Here is a 20,962-nt window from a genome sequence, read left to right on the forward strand (position 1 = left end):
AGGTTGGCTTTGTAACAGGAAACAAAGGGTAATGGTCGATGGATGCTCTTGTAAATGGAAAGTTGTCTCAAGTGGTGTTCCACAGGGCTCGGTGTTGGGACCCTTGCTGTTTTTGTTATATATTAACGATTTGGACGTGAATGTGGGGTGCATGATTGGGAAATTTGCAGATGACACAAAGATTGGCTGAGTAGTGGATATTGTAGAGGGCAGCCATAATCTCCAAAATGATATAGATGGGTTGGTGGAGTGGGCGGTAAAGTGGCAGATGGATTTTAACGTAGAGAAGTGTGAGGTCATACATTTAGGGAGGTCAAACAGTTACAGGGATTACAAAATAAATAGGAATATACTAAGAGGGGTAGATAAAGTGAGAGATCTTGGCGTACAAGTACACAGGTCCCTGAAGGCAGCAGTTCAAGTAGACAAGGTTGTAAAGAAGGCATATGGAATGCTCTCCTTCATTGGCAGAGGTGTAGAATATAAAAATAAGGATATAAGGTTGGAATTGTATAAAACACTGGTGAGGCCACAACTGGAGTATTGTGTGCAGTTCTGGTCACCACATTGCAGGAAGGACGTAATAGCTCTGGAGAGAGTGCAGAGGAGGTTTACAAGAGGGTTAGAAAAGTGTAGCTACGAGGAGAGATTGGATAGGATGGGGTTGTTTTCCTTGGAACAAAGAAGGCTGAGAGATGACTTGATTGAGATATACAAAATCATGAGGAGAATAGATAGAGTGGACAGGATCAAATTGTTTCCCTTGGTGGAGAATTCTAGAACCAGGGCACGTAGATTCAAGATAAGTGGCAGAAGGTGTAGAGGGGACATGAGGAAGAACTTTTTTATGCAGAGGGTAGTGGGTGTCCGGAATTCGCTGCCCAAGTTGGTGGTAGAGGCAGAAACTCTAAACTATTTTAAAAAGTATCCGGATTGGCACCTTAAGTGCTGTAAGCTGCAGGGCTGTGGGCCGGGTGCAGGAAGATGGGATTAGAAAGGGTACCTGGGTGTCCTCGGGCTGGCATGGACAAGATGGGCTGAATGGCCTCCTTCTGTGCTGTAACTTTCCTATGGTTCTAAGATCAGCCATGGTCATATTGAATGGTGGAGCAGACTTGAGGGACTGTATGGCCTACTCCTCCTATTTCTTATGTTCTTATTTTTTCATTAATAAGTAAGAAACCTGCATTGGCTCTACTTTGCTGTGAAGTAAGTGGCTTACTGAAAAGTAGGAAATTGCATGTCATTGTTTAGTTATGCTCTTGTGTTCATTATACAATCCATAAATGATGTGAACATTTAAATCCTTAACTGATGTTCAGATTTTATCAAGATGAAGATGTTCACTTAGTGCCTGAGGTTGATGGTATTCGCATCATTGGTTCTTCCAGCCATGAATTTCTACATGAGGTCCCAAGTAAGTGCTGTGCTTATTCAACAAGGAGTGGTGTTATTAAATATTTGTAGTTTAATTTTACAGCATACTACGTGTAAACCTGGAGCTTTCGAATAAAAACAAAATACTAAGTCACTTGAACTTAAATATTGCTGAAAAAAGAAACCTGCTGTCAAAGCTTTTCGTCTTGCACTCATCAGGGCAGATACACAAGAATATCAGATCTTGCCAGAAGAATACCAAAAACAAAATACCAGAAAAATGCAACATCGAGAAAGCAATAAGAGAAAAGATAGGTTAAAATGTTGAGTGATATAGGTACTGTGTTGATATACTGTTCCATTTTAATCTCTTTTAAATTCTGCCAGACCTTATGTGTATTTCCAGCATTTTTCTGTTATTTTGAAGCACAACTGTTAACTCTTTTGAACTTCTAAATTATTCTTGGTACTGCATGCATGTATCAGTGTCCTCTGTAAGTGGTGTTAGGAAGTGCCAGGCAAGACTCTTATAACGTCTCTTTCCCCTTATGGGAATTATTTCTAGTCTATGCTCAGCATTTCATTGTGCTTCTCACCCATGCCGTAGTTGCATCCAGCCTCAACTATTCCAGCAAACTCCTGGCTCCCACTTCTACCCTCCCTAAACTTGAGGTCTTCCAAAGCTCTGCTGCCTACGCCTTAATTCACAGCAAGTCCCGTTCCTAGAATTGCCAACCTCCGACCCCCCACCCTCACCCTGCCAGGAATCGGCCTCAATCTCCTGGTGGCCAAACAAAGCATTCCAGGAGCGTGTCAGCTCCTGGCAACAGCGGCCAGGACTGGCCACCAGCCAATCACAGCCCACGCTCAGGTACCACCTGACCCTCCAGACTGCCAAGACCGATTGCTTGCCAATCACAGTCTGGACTCAGGTGCTACCAGACATTCTCTATGTCAGGGACAGGCCTTCAGCCAGTCACAACCTGCGTTCAGGTACCTCTTGACCTTCCCAATGTAAGGAACTTACTCCCCTACCCACGGAAAAGCCCGACTTGGTGTTGGCAGAGACCACTTGATGGAAATATCCAAATGGCCTATTGACCACCTGATTAGTGCTCCAATCAATTGAGGTGATGCTCACTCAGGATTCAGAGCTATAGGAATGGGCGCTGATTTTTGAGCCAGGGTTAGGCTTGGTTGACACTGGCTGGATGCTTGTATAATGATTAATTATTGCTGAAAAAAGAGACTTTTTGTCAAAGCTGATTTAAATTTCAAACAATACTTGGCAGTTAACTGTCAGTCACCATCAGCTGGTACATTCTCCATGGCAATGCCTCTACCAATCAGAGTGCACTTGCCAACCAATCAGCACTCTCCTCTTATACAGTATAAATATGTTGTTTCCCCTGACATTGGTATTTTCTTGCGCTATGTCTTTAAGTGCAAGACGAAAAGCTTTGACACAAACAAGTCTCTTTTTCTCAGCAATACTCAAGTTCTGTACTACCAAATTACTAAGTGATTAGTTAGTGTTATTAATGTAATCAATTTGTGTCAAATTGAATTGGTGATAACCAGGCAGATTGTGGTGCCCTGCGGATTTCCATCCCTCAAGAGCAACTGGCAGGGGAAGGAATTGTTCAGACTCAGTAGTGGAATTTAGTGGCGACAGGTTCATTCTCTCTGTGTCACAATGAGTCAGTGTTCACAGTCGATGGAAACAGCCAACAGGTCTCAAGTCCAGGTGACCAGCTTGACGGAAAAGCTCAATAGAGCAAAGCCCTACCTTTGCAGCTGCCAATCTCACATTTGAACTATATAAAATATACAGCACAGAAAGAAAGCATTTGGCTCAACTAGTCAATGCTGATTATATTCCCTCTCTAACTTACCTCAACTTTACCCTTAGCACATTTTGTTCTATGCCCTTTTCTCTAGCTTCACTCGCTAGTACCACACCCACCAGCTTCCAGTGACATCACTTCCACCGGCATCTCCTGGAATATGCCTAACCAGAGTTGGCAACTCTACCCATTTTACTATCACCCCTGAGCTTGCTGACCTATGTTGGCTCCTACTCAAACATTGTCTTGATTTTAAAATTCGTATTCTTGTTTTCAAGTCCCTCCATGGCTTTGCCCCTATCAATCTCTCTAATCCCCTTTCAACCCACAGCCCTCCAAGATATCCATGTTGTTCCAAGTCCAGCCTATTGTGTATTCCCAATCATAATTGCTCCATCATTGATGGCCGTGCCTCGAGTTGTCTAGGCCCCAACCTTTTGAATTCCCTCCCTACACCTCTCCACCTCACTTTTTCCTTTAAGACACTTCTTAAAACCTACCTCTTTTACCAAGCTTTTGGCCATTTGACCTAATATCTCCTTTGTGGTTTCAAAAAACATGTAAATCATATAATTTGAAACATTTCAGAGCAGCATTTTCTACCTTGCACAATGATCCCAAAATTGGGTACCTGTCTTAATTAGGATTGCTGTCTTATCTTTAAATATGGTTTTGTGACAGTGAAGTATATGATTCTGCTAGCTTCTTGTGTCATCGTTTTTTTTTGCTTTGCTGCTTTCAGCTGCTTGTCAAGATATTTTCAAAATTGCCTCAATGGCACCTGGTGCACTTCTGCTGGAAGCTCATAAAGAATATGAGGTATGTTTTGCTGCTACCTTTCCTGTGATTTTGTTATTGCTCCTTAATCACAACTATTCTATTTTGACAGATGAAAATTAAAAAGAGACAATGAATATTTGCTGTATGTATGTTTTATTCTCCACCTTCTCTAAGCTTTAGTTCATCCAGAACTCTCCTGCCCATATCCTATTCTACACAAGCCCCACTCATCCATCAACCTGTTCTTGATGACTAACGTTGCCGCCACGACACCTCAAATTTTAAATTTTCACTTTGATTTAAAAACTTCATGGCCTCACCCCTCCTTATCTCTGTAATTCAACCCACCCCCACCACCAGTCTTCAGCTGCCTAGGCCCTGATCTCAGTAATACCCTCTCTCTCTGGGTGTGTGTGTTGAGCAAGATTGTCAACTCTCGCTATTGCCTGTGAGTCTGCCAGAATCGGACATTGAGACAGGAAGTAGGAGCAGGAGTTGGTCATTCGATCCTTCAAGCCTTCTCCGCCTTTGAATGTGATCATAGCTGATCCTCAAGGCCGTGCTCTCGCGCTCTCCCCTTAGACCTTCATGCCTTTAAAGTCCAGAAATCTAACTATTTCCTTCTTTAATATATTCAGTGGCTTGGTCTCCACAGCCTTCTGTGGTAGAGAATTCCATAGGTTCACCACCCTCTGAGTGAAGGAGTTTCTCTTCATCTCAGTCCTAACTGATCTGCCCCGTATCCTGAGACTGTGGCCTCTTGTTCTAGATCCCCCAGCCAGAGGAAATATTACCCCTGCATCCAGTCTGTCCATCCCTGTCAGAATTTTATACGTTTCAGTGAGATCCCCTCATTCTTCTAAACTCCAGTGAATACAGGGGGCTGTTGCTCTGGATATTGATGCAGTCATCCTAAACTGAGGTCAGTACTAGCATTTCTAAACCACTCTCTGGGCATGGACCCAATACTTGAGAGTTTTCATAGAATTATGGAATTTACAGGACAGGAGGATGGCCTGCCTGTGTCAGTGGTGGTGTTATCTCCATTTCCCCAGATCCTATATTCGTCCTGTTCAGAGTGCAAGCTCAGAAGGTGATTTAGAAATCTTGGTGCTGACCTGACTTGGGAACAATATACCCTGTGAGAAGTGTTCCAAACACTGAGCCCACAGTCCTTTGTATGACCTTCCTATTTGGTTCTCTGCCAAATGGTTTTACGGGTGAAGCGCAAGTAAAGATCAGCTGTGACTGAGGCTCCAAGTTGAGAGTTGTTACAGAATGTGAATCCATGGAGATAGTGAGAGATCAGGTCTATCAAAAGTGCATAGCATTAACAGGGTTTGATTAATCTTTGAAGGAAAAAAGCATTATATTTTTATCTACATCTTGCTGGAATTAACATGTAAAATAATTTTGGAGAGCATGCAACTTTAGTATGTCTGTTAGATTAAATGCAATATTAATTTGTGTTCATAGAAAGAGAGCCAGAAGGCAGATGAGTATTTACGAGAGATAAAGGAGCAAAACCTCTTGTTTGAGGCCGTACAGCAGTGCATTGAGGCAGCAGGCAATGAGTATGAACCTGAGATGCAGAAGACTCTGCTGAGGGTAAGAGCCCATATCTTGTAGATGGGATACAGCACTAAGTAAAAGCAAGGGGGCATCCTTGTCCTTTGTACAATGTTATTCTGGTTTAATCCCCAGGGCGCGTCTAATAAATTTGCATCATTGTCATGTGTTTTGTATCAAAGCTTATGATTTATATTCTCCGTGTCTCCATGTACAGCTATTCTGTAATTAATTTTGAAGCAAGGTTTTTGAATGAATGGTTATAGCATGGGAGGCTGCTATTCAGTATGAGGTGTCCATGCCAGCCCTCTGTAAGAGCAGCTCAGCTAGTCCCATTTGCCCCGGTACTTTCCCCATAGCCTTGTAAACCCTTTCTGTTCAGGTAGCTATCCAGTTCCCTTTTTAAAGCCATGATTGACTCTGCCTCCATCACACTTGGACATGAATTCCAAATTCTAACCACTCGCTGCATGAAGTATTTTCTCATGTTGCCTTTGGTATTTTTGCTGTTCATCTTAAATTGGAATCGCCCGCTTCTCAACCCTGTTCCAGTGGGAACAGTTTCTTCCTATCAACTCTGTCCAGATCCCTCATGAATTTGGACACCTCTATCAAATCTCCTTTCAACCTTTTGCCCTTGAAGGAGAACAACCCCAGCTTCTCCAATCTATTCATGTAGCTGAAGTCTCTCATTCCCGCAACATTCTTGTAAATCTTTTCCATACCCTTCCTAATGCCTTCACATTCTTTCTAAAGTGTGATGCCCAGAATTGGACATAATGCTCTAGTTTAAACAAAACCAGTGTTTTATAAAGATTCATCAAAACTTCCTTGCTTTTGTACTCTTTGCCTCTATTTATAAAGGCCAAGATCCCGTATGTCTATTAACCACTTTCTCCACCTGCTCTGCCACCTTCAAAGATTTTTACACATATACCAACAGGTCTTTCTGCCCTTGAGCCCACATAAGAGCATAAGAAATAGGTGCAGGAGCAGGCTATTTGGCCCCTCAAACCTGCTCTGCCATTCAATAAGATCATAGTTGATCTGATTGTAGTCTTAACTCCACTTTCCTGACTCTCTTGTCAATCAAAAACCTATCCAACTCAGCCTTGAATATATTCAGTGACCCAACCTCCACTGTTCACTGGGAGAGAGAATTCCAAACACTAACAACCCTCGTTGAGAGAAGAAATTCCTCATCTCTTAAATATGAGACCCCTTATTTTGAAACTATGCGCCCTGGTTCTAGACTCCCCCATGAGGGGAAACATCCTCTGAGCAACTACCCTGTCAAGCCTCCTCAGAATCTTGTATGTTTCATTAAAATCACCTGTTATTCTTTTACACATCAATGAATATAGGCCCAACCCAAAAAGTAATCATCATAAGATAACCCCTTCATCCCAGTCAGCCTAGCAAATCTTCTCTGAAATTTTTTTTTTTTTTTTGTAAAAATATACTTTATTCATAAAATATCTTCAATCACATTCCAAACCATTTCAAAAACAACATTACAAGGGTACAATCCAGGTTAAACTTTTACAAAATGTATCACCAGGTGCATCAGTACAAACAATATTACAATCATTTACAGCCTTTCATTTTGATCTGTACAGCCCGAGGGGCTCTAAACAGTTCCCAGTCTCTCGGTGCGCTGTGGTAGAAAGGTCTTAGACAGCGACCCTTCCCCATTGCGCCTTTGCGGCAGCTGCCCCAAGCTTTAGTGCGTCCCTCAGCACGTAGTCCTGGACTTTGGATTGTGCCAGTCCGCAACAATCGGTCGGGGACAACTCTTTGTGCTGGAAGACCAACAAGTTTCGGGCAGACCAAAGCGCGTCTTTCACCGAGTTGATGATCCTCCAGCTGCAGTTGATGTTTGTCTCGGTGTGTGTCCCTGGGAACAGCCCGTAGAGCACAGAGTCCTGTGTCACAGAACTGCTCGGGATGAACCTCGACAGCAACCACTGCATCTCTCTCCAGACTTTCTTTGCAAAGGCACAATCCACAAGGAGGTGAACAACGGTCTCTTCCCCACCACAGCCACCTCGAGGGCAACGTGCAGAGGGGGTGAGCCTCCTGGCGTGTAGGAAGGATCTGACGGGGAGGGCCTTTCTCACCACCAGCCAAGCTACGTCTTGGTGCTTGTTGGAAAGTTCTGGCGATGAGGCATTCTGCCAAATGACTTTGACAGTCTGCTCGGGGAACCATCCCACAGGGTCCACCCTCTCCTTTTCCCTCAGGGCCTCTAGGACGTTACGTGCTGACCACTGCCTGATGGACTTGTGGTCAAAGGTGTTTTTCTGCATAAATTTTTCCACCAGGGACAGGTGGTACGGCACGGTCCAACTACTTGGAGCGTTCCGCGGCAGCGTGGCCAGACCCATCCTTCGCAACACCGGGGACAGGTAGAACCTCAGCACGTAGTGACACTTGGTGTTTGCGTACTGAGGGTCTACGCACCGCTTGATGCAGCCACACACAAAGGTGGCCATCAGTATGAGGGCGATGTTGGGCACGTTTTTTCCCCCTTTATCTAGAGGCTTGTACATCGCGTCCCTGCGGACACGATCCATTTTTGACCTCCAGATAAAGCGGAAGATGGCTCGAGTGATCGCCATCGCGCAGGAGTCTGGAATGGGCCAGACCTGCGCCACGTACAGCAACAGCGAGAGTACCTCACACCTGATGACCAGGTTCTTATTCTCTGAAATTTTTTTTTTTTTGTAAAAATATACTTTATTCATAAAATATCTTCAATCACATTCCAAACCATTTCAAAAACAACATTACAAGGGTACAATCCAGGTTAAACTTTTACAAAATGTATCACCAGGTGCATCAGTACAAACAATATTACAATCATTTACAGCCTTTCATTTTGATCTGTACAGCCCGAGGGGCTCTAAACAGTTCCCAGTCTCTCGGTGCGCTGTGGTAGAAAGGTCTTAGACAGCGACCCTTCCCCATTGCGCCTTTGCGGCAGCTGCCCCAAGCTTTAGTGCGTCCCTCAGCACGTAGTCCTGGACTTTGGATTGTGCCAGTCCGCAACAATCGGTCGGGGACAACTCTTTGTGCTGGAAGACCAACAAGTTTCGGGCAGACCACAGCGCGTCTTTCACCGAGTTGATGATCCTCCAGCTGCAGTTGATGTTTGTCTCGGTGTGTGTCCCTGGGAACAGCCCGTAGAGCACAGAGTCCTGTGTCACAGAACTGCTCGATTCTCTGAAATGCCTCCGATGCAAGCATGTCCCTCCTTAAGCAAGGTAAGCAAAACTTCACACAGTACTCTAGGTGTGGTCTGACCAATGCCCTGTACAGTTGTAGTAAGATTTCCCAATTTTTACACTCCATTCCTCTTGCAATAAAGGCCAACATTCTATTTGCCTTCTTAATTACTTTGTGAGAATTGATGTGATTTTAAAAATATTTTTGGGGTATATTGTGTTATTCTGTGAAGAAGGCTGTGTATGTAAATGATTTAATCAAGCTGAGGAAGGTTACTAGAAGACAGTTTGCCTGGAGGGTTTAAAACATGAAAGGATTGAGTTGTTAGGTTTGCACATTTGTAATAAGATATTATGAGGGGTTGAGGTACGAGTGAGTAGGTTGGATCTAACATTTGCATTTTTAGATAAGGTGAGAGTTTGTTCAATTATCAAAGAGAAGTCAGATGTGACAAGAAACATGTTTGCATCTTACAGGAGTTCTATGGTTAAATAGAAGAGGGTATATTATATTTTATTGACCGGAAAGCAGAGACAAAATAGAATCATGAAAGATTTTATATTTGGAAGGATTTGTGTTTCAAAGAGGTGCGAGAGTGGAACATGAGTTGAAAGGAGGAAAAAGGTATTTTAAAGTTACTGTGGAGAGCTGGCAGTGGTTGGCTGGTAACTGTAGCTGTTGACTTAACTGTGATCTGTTGGCTTAATCGTGGGCTATTGGCTGTGTGAGGAAGATCTTCTGGAAACAGCTGTAGGCTGGAAAAAGATACAGTTTAAATCAACCACCCGGTCAAGCCAGAAAAGTTTTGGGCTGCAAAAAGCCATCTTGTTCTAAAATTTTGGATTTCCACAGCAAAGTGGAAGAGAGTTTGAGGTCATGTGGTATGCCTCTATTAAAGCTACAATAATTTACCTTGGGTAATATTACTGGATTTTTATAGCTAAACATCTATAAAGGGAGTGTTGCTTTGAAGGTGTTTACTTGTGGACCTGACTCTCTAAGACAAAGTAGAGAATGATTTGTAAAACTAATTTTAACTATGCAACTGTAATCTTGTGTGCTTAAGTTTTCTTTTATTCTTGTTAATAAAACTTTTACTCTGAAATTTTAAAATCCCAGAAATGTTACTGGACGTCTTACTGCTGAGATCAATACGTTTTTTCTCATTTTCAGTATACAAAAAAAGGGTATGGCCCGTAAGCCATGTTTCCCTCTGGGATTTGGTTTGTGTATTAATTAACATCTGCTATGGTCATAACAACTTGCTGTACCTGCATGCTGGCTTTTTATAATTCATGTACAAGCTCTGGCATTGTGTCTTTCATTTTATATTGCTTCTCCTTGTTCTTCTACCAGAATGTATCACTTCACACTTCTCTGCACTAAATTTAATCTGCCAACTGCCTGTCCATTTCACCAACCTATCTGTGTCCTCTTTAAGTCTATCACCATCCTCCTCACAGGTTCAGAATACTTTCAAGTTTTGTGCCATCTTCAAATTTTGAAATTGTGCCCTGCACAACCAAGTGTGTGCTATTAATTTGTATCAAGAACAGCAGCATTCGTCATACCGACCATAGGGAACCCAACTATATATCTTCCTTCTGTCTGACAAATAGCCTTTAACTACTACTGTTTCCTGTCACTCAGCCAACTTTGTATACATGCTGCCACTGTCACTTTTATTCTGTGGGCTATAACTTTGCTGACAAGCCTATTACGTGTGCTTTATCAAGTACCTTTTGGAAGTCCTATGTACACATCAATCACATTACCATCATCATCCCTCTGTTGTCTCATCAAAAAACCTCGAGCAAGTTAGTTAAACACGATTTGCCTTTAATAAGTCCATACTAGCTTTACCACATTTGTTCAAGTGATTTAACATTATCCTGGATTATTGTTTCTGAGAATTTTCTGACCACTGTGGTTAAACTGACTGAGCTGTAGTTGTTAAGTTCATCCTTACACCCTTTTTTGAACAAGGATGTAACATTTGCAATTTTCCAGTCCTTTGGCACCATCCCTGCATCTAAGGAGGATTGGAAGGTTAGGGCCACTGTCTCTGTAATTTCCACCCATACTTCCCTCATCCTCGGATGTGCCTCATCCTCGGATGTGCCTCATCCTCGGATGTGCCTCATCCTCGGATGTGCCTCATCCTCGGATGTGCCTCATCCTCGGATGTGCCTCATCCTCGGATGTGCCTCATCTTCAGATGTGCCTCATCCAGTTTTGGTGACTTATCAACTTTTAAGGATAGCTTTTCTATTACTTCATCTTTATCAATTTTTAGCCCAAGGTTTTTGCAAGTAGTTTTGTAAGTGATTGAGGTGCGAACAAGTGACTGAATATGGGGAAATTTCTGTCCTAGCTTATAAAGCTCACTGTGTTAAGCCTTAATGGACTATCCAAGAACACAACTGGAACGTTTCAGATAGTAGGCAAATGTGAACTTTTGGTTCTACAGTAATATAGTTTACTGTATTCTTGAAGCAGTGCTTCTTTTGTTCTTTTAAGAATCTTCTGAATAAAGCTTGTAATATAATGTTGATTTTAATTTCTGATGTGCAAATCAATAACACTATCAATTTATGTGCCATCAACAATATTGAGTTGGAGATTGTGGTAGAAAACGGGCAGAAAGCAAAACTGATGTTCCAAGACTTTAGGATTCCGCAAGGATTTTGGTGTTTTGTCAGCCTGTCAACCAACTTCTCCTTTTATTAAAAACAAAAAACTACTGCGGATGCTGGAAATCCAAAACAAAAACAGAATTACCTGGAAAAACTCAGCAGGTCTGGCAGCATCGGCGGAGAAGAAAAGAGTTGACGTTTCGAGTCCTCATGACCCTTCCGCAGAACTGAGTAAAGTTAGGAGAGGGGTGAAATATAAGCTGGTTTAAGGTGGGGGGGGGGGGTGGAGAGAAGTTGGGGGGGCGGCAGGGGGGTGGTGGTTGTAGGGACAAGCAGGCAGTGATAGGAGCAGATAATCAAAAGATGTCACAGACAAAAGGAACAAAGACGTGTTAAAGTTGGTGATGTTATCTAAGAGAATGTGCTAATTAAGAATGGATGGCAGGACACTCAAGATACAGCTCTAGTGGGGGTGGGGTGGAAAGACTGACAGGGCATTACAGATTTAAAAATAATGGAAATAGGTGGGAAAAGAAAAATCTATATAAATTATTGGAAAAAACAAAAGTGAACACCAGGGAAGCCCAACGCAAACTGGAGGAACAGCACCTCATCTAGGCACTTGACAGCCTTCCGGGCCGAATATTGAATTCAACAACTTTAGATCTTAAACTCCCTCCCCCATCCCCACCCCTTTTCCGTTTCTCCCCCCTCCCTTTTGTTTTTTCCAATAATTTATATAGATTTTTCTTTTCCCACCTATTTCCATTATTTTTAAATCTGTAATGCCCTGTCAGTCTTTCCACCCCACCCCCACTAGAGCTGTACCTTGAGTGTCCTGCCATCCATTCTTAATTAATACATTCTCTTAGATAATATCACCAACTTTAACACGTCTTTGTTCCTTTTGTCTGTGACATCTTTTGATTATCTGCTCCTATCACTGCTTGCTTGTCCCTACAACCCCCCCCGCCCCCTCAACTTCTGTGTCCCCCCCCCACCCACCTTAAACCAGCTTATATTTCACCCCTCTCCTAACTTTACTCAGTTCTGCGGAAGGGTCATGAGGACTCGAAACGTCAACTCTTTTCTTCTCCACCGATGCTGCCAGACCTGCTGAGTTTTTCCAGGTAATTCTGTTCTCCTTTTATTAACATGGTCTTTTATATACTAACGAAAACATTTTCAGCAGTGATTGCAGTGTTTATTTTCCTTTGGGCAGCAGACACTTTCTGAAGTTAGCTCGGGGGATCTCTGGTACATCTCAATATCATAGAGAGTGCCAATGCATTTAGAAATTTGCAATGAGTCACTCACATGGGAGAGATTGAAAACTATTTATTTAAAGGACTCCTCTAATTGAATAATGAGCACATAATGCAAGTTAATAAGCCATACAAACCAGGAAGGTTCCAGGCAACATATCTTCTAAATTTTTTTGGAGTGTGCAAGCAATTTGCTTAAGTGTGCAGCCACTTGAAATTGCACACGTAATAATTGAAAGGGCTGACTTATGCATGGCTTGCGTGGGAACCTTTGGGTTGCTGCATGGCCACAGTTTAAGGGGAACTTTGATCTCAGGTTCCATACTTGTTTGATGTCTTATTGCTTTTAACATGAGTGACGACTAAGATGCTCCAATGGCTTCAGTATCCATGAGTACCTGCCTCTAATCACTATCCAGTGCAACTTGTTAGTAATGCAGATGTGAGGTGAAGACTTGAACAGCCACAGTAGTGATGCCCATCAGAGTCAAATATCTGCCAATATTCACCATCTGCGTTCACAGGTTAAGAATGATCATTTGGGCAAAGTATCATAAGGTGACTAGTAGTTATGAATTGGTACCTCAACAAGGAATCAACACATTCAGGACAGAATGGGAGAATGTTGACAAGGGTGAAACAAAATAGTGTATTAAAAATTTATTGCCTTGTTGTAGAAGGTAATGTGATCATGTTATCAGAATAGTGGCATCAATTCAGGATCATGCAAGATAGAGATGTTGTGGCAGAATGTTCCTCTACGTGAGCATTAGGTTTTTGAAACTTCAGAAGCAGGATTGTATTGTTGAGCTCATACTCAGCACCCTTCGAGAGAACAATAGTCGATAGCTCAGAGCATCAGGTTCTTATTATGGTTGCATTGAGTGATCAGCCACTAGCCAGAAATCTACCTTAAAATTAGAAATTTGCCATTATTCAATCATGTTTCCTTGTACATCACATCAAAAAACTTATATACAGCAGGAATAATTTTCTATGCATATCAAAATTGGCCCACTATATGATCTGTCACTAACTTAGCTAATATTTGCTTGTAGGTACTCTTAAGTGAGCTGTAGAGTATTCAGGACTAAGAACATTTCAGCGCATCTGACCAGCCCCAGAGTTCAAAATGGAAGGTGTAGTTCACTACCTGTATCCCTGAATCAGTTTTTCTCTATAGAGCTATTGACACTGGACTAGTAATCCAGAAACCCAGGGTAATGCTCTGGGGACCCGGGTTCAAATCCCACCACAGCAGATGGTGGAATTTGAATTCAATAAAAAAAATCTGGAATTAAAAGTCTAATGATGACCATGAAACCACTGTCGATTATTGTAAAAACCCATCTAGTTCACTAATGTCCTTTTAGGGAAGGAAATCTATCGTCCTTACCTGGCCTGGCCTACACGTGCCCCCTGATCCTTAAATGACTCTTAAATGCCCTTGAACTAAGGGGCAACTAGGGATGGGTAATAAATGCTGGCCTGGCCGGCGACGCCCACATTCCATGAATGAATTTTTAAAAAATAGTGAGTTCACGTAGCAACAATTCAACAGGCTATAATTACTTACTGCTCCTTTTAATGTTGGTATACCTGACTGAAGCTTTAGCATTCCTCCTATTTTTGCTGTCCCATTACCACCCGAAAATGAAATGATTGTTTATTTTTATTAACAAAATTTAATGACGTGACTGGCATTGCAATGTTTGTAACTGCCAGTGCATGATATCTGGTAGTGCAATATTGTCAAACTTGCGTTACAACTGATGGTATTGTGATAACTTGTGACCATTTTATATCGTAGATAGCTATCACTGCCTGTCACATTTATTCCTTAATCTAGAAAAGGGGAAGAATTAAATGTGTGAAATTCACATGTACAATATATACTGACCTTGGTGATGTTTACTTTGGACACAGGCAGCTTCTTTTGGTAAATGCTTCATCAGCAACTTTCCACCAGATACATTTGTGAAGATGGCCCGAGATCTACGGGTGTTGAACGCTATTCGAGACTATACCGTCGGCATCCCTCTCAGTTATCCCCAGTATCCTTGTATGTGATCTCTGACTTGGGTGATTTTATCGCACAGCTGTTGTAATAAAATGTGACTTTTTTGGAACTGCATGTGTTGCAACAATTTTTTTTTGTTTTGAGTTATTTATTTAGTTGGATACATTAATTTTTGCTTGTGATGTTTCAGTAAATATAATTCATATTATCCTTCAATTGTATTAGTTATCTTTCTTACTAGAATTCCTCTTGCCTGTTTAGAACAATAGTTTTCAAGATACAATCAAAAATACAAAAAGCTTCTCAGTTATAAAAAGTTATGGGGCAGTCTTGTAACTGTAATAACACCGCTTACTGATTCCATTCCCATTCACAGGGCCAACCTCTCATCCCAGTCTTGACTATCATTTGATCATGATTCCCTTCAGTGGGTGATATTGTATGCTAGCTGCTGAGCTAATTGATTGTGTGGTAAGTTTGTTTTGGGGTGAAGACTTGACCAGCCTAGGCTTCTGGCATCATGCCTTCTGTAGGCTGATCACAACGACAATGCTGGTGGTTCAAGAGAACTTAATGTTCCAGAGCATCAAATCTCCCCATTGCAGGAGGAAGCGTTAACATAATTGACGCTAGCACGGATGATTAAAAAAAATACATTCAGTTTAACAAAATTTGGGAAAAATTGATGTTACGATGAGATTAGGGATCCTAGAACTATTACAAATAACGACTTCCACATACTAGGAAGTGTTTGAAAGGCTTGATGATTGATTTAACTGATATCATAAGGTGAGAAATTGATCAAAGCCATCATCCCATCCCACAAATTAGATCTTAGCCTTGAAATTACCCTGCTTTTTCTTTATGCTAACGAAAGTACTGAGATACCAAAAATGTTGATATTTTCTGTGAGTTTATTGAGTGATACTTTGCCATTGATTATACAAAACAACACTACTGAATACTGCATCTCGCTAATCTAATAGGAAAACCCAAAACAAAAAATCTACTTACATTGGGAAACATTTGCTGAACAATCCTGAGCATGCTAATAGTTACACTAACGACCAATTTAAGATTAACCATTGTGGCTCATTTACACTTGCTAGAAGCGACATACACTAATACATAGGGACCTGTTATTTGCAAATAAAAGGAATATATTCGAGCCTTGCGCCTTTTTTGAATTACCTGGAAGCATGGGGAGCCCCATGTTGTTTTCTTCATGGCAACACTTCGGCAATCAGAGCTGACTTGCCAACCAATCAGCACCCTTTTCTCCTATGGTATAAATTGTTATGATAGTTTGAAATTTGACATTCTTGTGTTTGTCCTGATAAGTGCAAGATGAAAAACTTCAACATGTCTCTCTCTCTTCAGCAAAATTTAATGATGGTAAATCTATGATTTTAGAATTTTGTAAAGGGACATTATATATTATCATTTGGTTCTTCTCTTTCTCACCAGTAAGTTTTTAATATGTGCTTACCTCATGGTATTTGATATGATGTTCAGAGCCTCTTGTATTGGACTCATTTTGTATATTAAAGCCAGTGAGGATCTTGATTATTTTCAAGTTTATCTTTAACTCTCAGTTTCAGATATAAGCAGCTCACTATTGAAGTTCTAATAGACAGGTAACTTATGGAGTACTCAGTATGCCTATTTTTTTATAATGATTTACTTTAAAAAGGTGCAATGAAAAGTAATACTGCCTTTTTACTATACTGAAATGGTGGCTGACTGATGTGATCACAGCTTTCTCCAGATCTGTTGATGAGTTGGCTCCTAAATGTGTGACTGTGCTTTGGGGTAATATTAGATTTTACTAACATTTTGGTAGGGATATAACTAACCAAAATCCTGCCATATAATAATTCTTGGATGCAGTTCTATATTTGACCACTCCATAGTATATGATGTTTTTGTAATTAACAAAGAATTAATAAGGGAATTGCTTCGGTCCTGCTTATCTTTTTCATTTCCTCAGATTAGTTTTGCGTAGACTCTATCCCCTTGCAATAAGGATTTGTAAGTACATGAAAATATCAGAATTTCAGGGAGCAAGTCGGATCTTAGCTCACTGGGCCTGCTATAAGGTAAATGTTTCATCTTTGTTTCCCCCTCAGGAATAAGTGCTCAGTAATCTAGCTTTGTCTTTATAGTTCATTTAAATTAATATCTACTGTTTACTGATGATGGCAACTTTTGAAATGTGATTATGCAGTTGACAACAGCTCTCTAAGACTTTGCACTGGTCATTTTATGTGTATGAGCCTGAACTTTGAGCATCAATAGGTTTCTGACAGCTGAGCCAGGACTGCACTTGTCTCTGCCCTACACACAAATGTGTATGTGCTCCAGTAGATAGTGATCAAGAACACAACTGGCTAATTAATCATTGACATTTTAAAATATCCGCACTGTTGCCCAGTCTGAAACCAGCTAATTTAGCATAAACCAGCAGTCGAGCCAGGGATCTTCGTGGCTCATATTTGACTGTCATTTTCCCAATGTTTTCATGATTTTCTTTGAAATTCCCTGACATGAGAGACCAGGGAACACTGTATGTGGTTATGTCGACTCAAACATTCTGATTGTTTAATCAGTACATTCTGAGTTCTAGCTTATCCAGCCTTTCTTGATTCAGACCTGGAAACAACATCACTTTTTTTTGCATGTCTGTAATATAGGAACATATGAAAATGATGGACAGGAAAAGACCTACTGGTCTATCCAACCTGTCCCCCACAGTTGTAATACCTTATGAATCACAGTACGTACACTCTTTCTACCCAAAGCATGTACTTTCCTGGAAGAGGTGATAAAACGAACAGAAACCCAGGCTAATTAGTGAAGATTTTGGAAGATTCCTCTCTGACCCCCTGAGGAGATCAAAGGCAGTCCAGGAGGTGACCTTAGACCTGATTTACTTTACAGGGCACCTGCTCTTGTGCAAGGTGATCTCTGCCCCAGCTGGGGATAGGTCCTGTTTTCTATTGAAGGAATACAATGAATCAGCATTAGTTGGCAACCTGTCCCACAGGCTTATTAATCATTAGGAAAAGTAGCTGCAAACACCCAATTTAGATCTGCTCCACAACCTTAAGCATGAATAGTATTCACGAGAGGGATTGCAGGCATTTCTTTCATGCAGGAGTTCCCAACTGCCTCCACCTTTTCGCAATTCCTCCACTGTTCTTTTTGCCCCTTGCTCCTGTTTGTTTCAGCAACTATGGACAAGGTTGAACCTCGAGCAGGCAGGGGAAGTGGTAACAAGGATTTGGTTGGGAGAGAAAAGTATTGGGACTCATGCAGGCTTTAACTGATCTCAGAATTGTAGAATTATACAGCACAGAATGAGATCATTTGGCCCATCATGCCTGTGCTAGCTCTCTGAAAGAACTATCCAATTAGTCCTACTCTCCTTTTTTACCATAGCTTTGCAACTTTCCCACTTCCAGTAAATGGACTTGGAGCATTTTCTTTTCATTCTTGGAATTTTCAGTTCCAACAAAGTAGCAACTCAGATCATCAGTTAATACCAATCTTTGCTTTATAAATGCCACATGTGCAAAGTGAAGTCTTGTTTCTTTAAGCCACAGTAAACTAGTGTTATTATGACAAAAACAGAAGATTCTAGAGGTACTCAGCAAGTCTGACAGCATCCATGGAGAGAGAAAACAGAGTTAACCTTTCATTACTGTCATTATGATGAAGATTTTTTTATTGTTGACCTTGATTTCACAGATGCTTTGAGATTATGGTTTTGGACAGAATAGTTGGATATGAATGATTACTCAGACTGAATTCTATGGTAGATATTTAGTTGCCAATTACAGGCTTTGAAAATATCATCCAAAAGTGGAAGAAATTGATTTTTTTTCTGCTTTTCCAAAGCAAAATACCGCAGATACTGGAAATCTGAAATAAAAACAAAAAACGTTGGAAGTACTCAGCAAGTCAGGCAGCATCCCTGGAGAGAAAAACACATAATGTGGGGATTTTATGGAGCCTGCAAGAGTGGAAATCAAGGCCTGTGGGGTGACTGAATAAGGTGGAAGTCAAAATTTTGATTCCCTGACAGTGGGTTGAGATGCAGAGATTGAGTCAGTGGTGTGTTTGTGGCATGTCAAGCCTCACACCATTCTATGGCGGTTCCCACTTGTAGTACGTTTGCATGCCATGGATACTCATTAGTGTAAACATTTTTAAAATTATGTCCTACTTTCAAGATAAAGTCAGCGGTGCACAAAAATCTTGTCACGTTCGTTTAAAGGTGGTATGCAACTGTCAGCTTTGTGCAGCTGTGTCTGAGGTCAGCGGTTTCCCTTGTTGAACTCTGAGGCACAAGGGAGGGAAGCAGGAGAATGGCAACTTACATAGAGGCTTGGGACCGGCAAGGGTGAGTCAGTGGTGAGGAGGAGGGAGTGATATTGAGGGCAGGGAGGAGCAGAAGAGGGATCCAAGGGAGGACAAAGGATGGAATCGTAGGCTTGGTGGAGTGGAAGAGGGAAGGGCCTAGTGTCCTAGGTGCATGGTGGGAGCAGTGGGTCAAGGTAAGAAATTGAGAGGACTAAAAGGGTAGTGTCAATACTGTCCAAATGTGTGTCCATCTCAGGGTGTTGGTTGGCAGTGTCCTTGCAGGGCTTTGAGTTCACCTACAACATTTCAGTTATCCCTGCAGAGAGTGTAAAAGACTTTGTCAGAGTTCAATGCATAGAAGGGAGGGCCAGCTGAGTCTGCCAGTTCAGCCACATCCCACAGAGTAGTGAATACAACACTAGACACTAACATGAACACTCAGTAAGAGTGATTGCAAAAACACAACATTTTTTCCTCCACAATCAAGGAAATGTCCCTAACTCCCCTGTAACCATCACTGTGTGCCAACAATGAGACGTGCCAGTACATTTAGCTCTCTTGACTAAGCTGATCTCAACAAATAATGATGATGCACACATGAATAAAGTGAAACCAGTGTAATGTGAAATATTTGCAAGTGAAATTTAAATTTGCAAAGCACCCTGTCACCTTTGTGCCCTCAATAAGTCTTATGTTAATGGCAATGGAGTTGGGCAGAAGAGTTGTGGCCATCATGAAGGGAATGTGCACCCAGGCTATAGCAGCTGATGGAACAGTCTCTAACAGAAGATAGGAGAGTGCAAATGAAGCCACAGGTCAGGGAGAGGGCTCTTGGGTTCTTTAATGTCGCACTGGAAGTTTTAATGCAGGGGTTGCATGGAGGAGAGAGGTTAGTTCTCCTTGGGAACTAGGAGGCCCTCAAGGCATACATACCCTGTGAAGGGAATGGGAACAGGTGGCCATGGAGGTCAGTTCCCAGAGTTTGACCCTAAAGAGCTGGCTGCGGTGCTGGAAAAAGTCCAGTGACCTCACACAAGTGGTCAAGGTCAGTGAATGCATCTTCAGATGACATTTCTACCCCACTGCACAATCAATCTCTCACGTTTTTCAATGTACCATAGCCCCATAACTCACCCAGAAGAGAAATTCAGGCTCAGTGTATGTTGTATTTACTATGCACACTCTTGGGCCCCCTCCTGAGTGCGTAGCCAGTTAGCAGTGCATTTCATGTTGGGCTGCGCACAGCTATCATGCTGATGTGCAGGCAGAACAAAGTTTGCCTGCTGTCTGTCTCAATTTGACCAGGCTCAGGGGAATTGTCCATTGCAATCCCTGCACCTGAAAATGGATGTAATCCCATTTTTAGTCAGGAGATTCGGGTAGTCTGCTAAGTCCAGGCAAAGGTTTCATGTAGTGGGAGTGAGCTTTGGTCACATTCAGAAAGAGGTTAGTTAAGGGATATTTTGTTTAGGTCAAGTAAGGTAGTTCACTGATGTGTGGAAATGTAGCATAATCATTATTTTTATATTATGCCAAGGCAGGTTGTGCTGTTTGAACTCAGCAACTTTGATCATGAATGTTGCTCCATCTGCTTACTTGTTATGAAATGTAGTAGCTTAACAGTACAAATTTAGCCTCATCTTACAAACATGTAAAAATGACAAACATCTCGTTCAGATCACTAGAGGATTGTTATGACACAGCAATTGGTAAAGGCTGAGTTGTTTAAATCCCAGAGGGAAGCTTGAACAACTGTCATAACCTATATTTTCAATTGGTATGTTTGAGATGCAGCTCTGAATTCAGGAATAAGACCACCAAGCCTCAAGAGAGTTTTATATAAAACTAAATTAAACATTTATTAATTTAACAACA

At 41.6% G+C, this 20,962-nt stretch overlaps 1 protein-coding gene across 2 annotated transcripts in view; it reads left to right on the plus strand.

Moving 5' to 3' along the window:
* The window catches only part of vps16 (VPS16 core subunit of CORVET and HOPS complexes), a 100,252-nt gene that overhangs the window by 41,470 nt on the left and 37,820 nt on the right, over positions 1-20,962 (plus strand). For both annotated transcript variants that reach the window (XM_078551782.1, XM_078551781.1), the window contains exons 10-15: positions 1,323-1,417; positions 3,967-4,043; positions 5,481-5,612; positions 14,629-14,756; positions 16,324-16,359; positions 16,713-16,821. In XM_078551782.1, the coding sequence (XP_078407908.1) occupies positions 1,323-1,417; positions 3,967-4,043; positions 5,481-5,612; positions 14,629-14,756; positions 16,324-16,359; positions 16,713-16,821 (577 nt within the window). The remainder of the gene's footprint in view (positions 1-1,322; positions 1,418-3,966; positions 4,044-5,480; positions 5,613-14,628; positions 14,757-16,323; positions 16,360-16,712; positions 16,822-20,962) is intronic.

This window comes from Cetorhinus maximus, chromosome 11 (assembly GCF_964194155.1).
Source record: "Cetorhinus maximus chromosome 11, sCetMax3.hap1.1, whole genome shotgun sequence".
In the NCBI taxonomy this organism is placed as follows: Eukaryota; Metazoa; Chordata; class Chondrichthyes; order Lamniformes; family Cetorhinidae; genus Cetorhinus; species Cetorhinus maximus.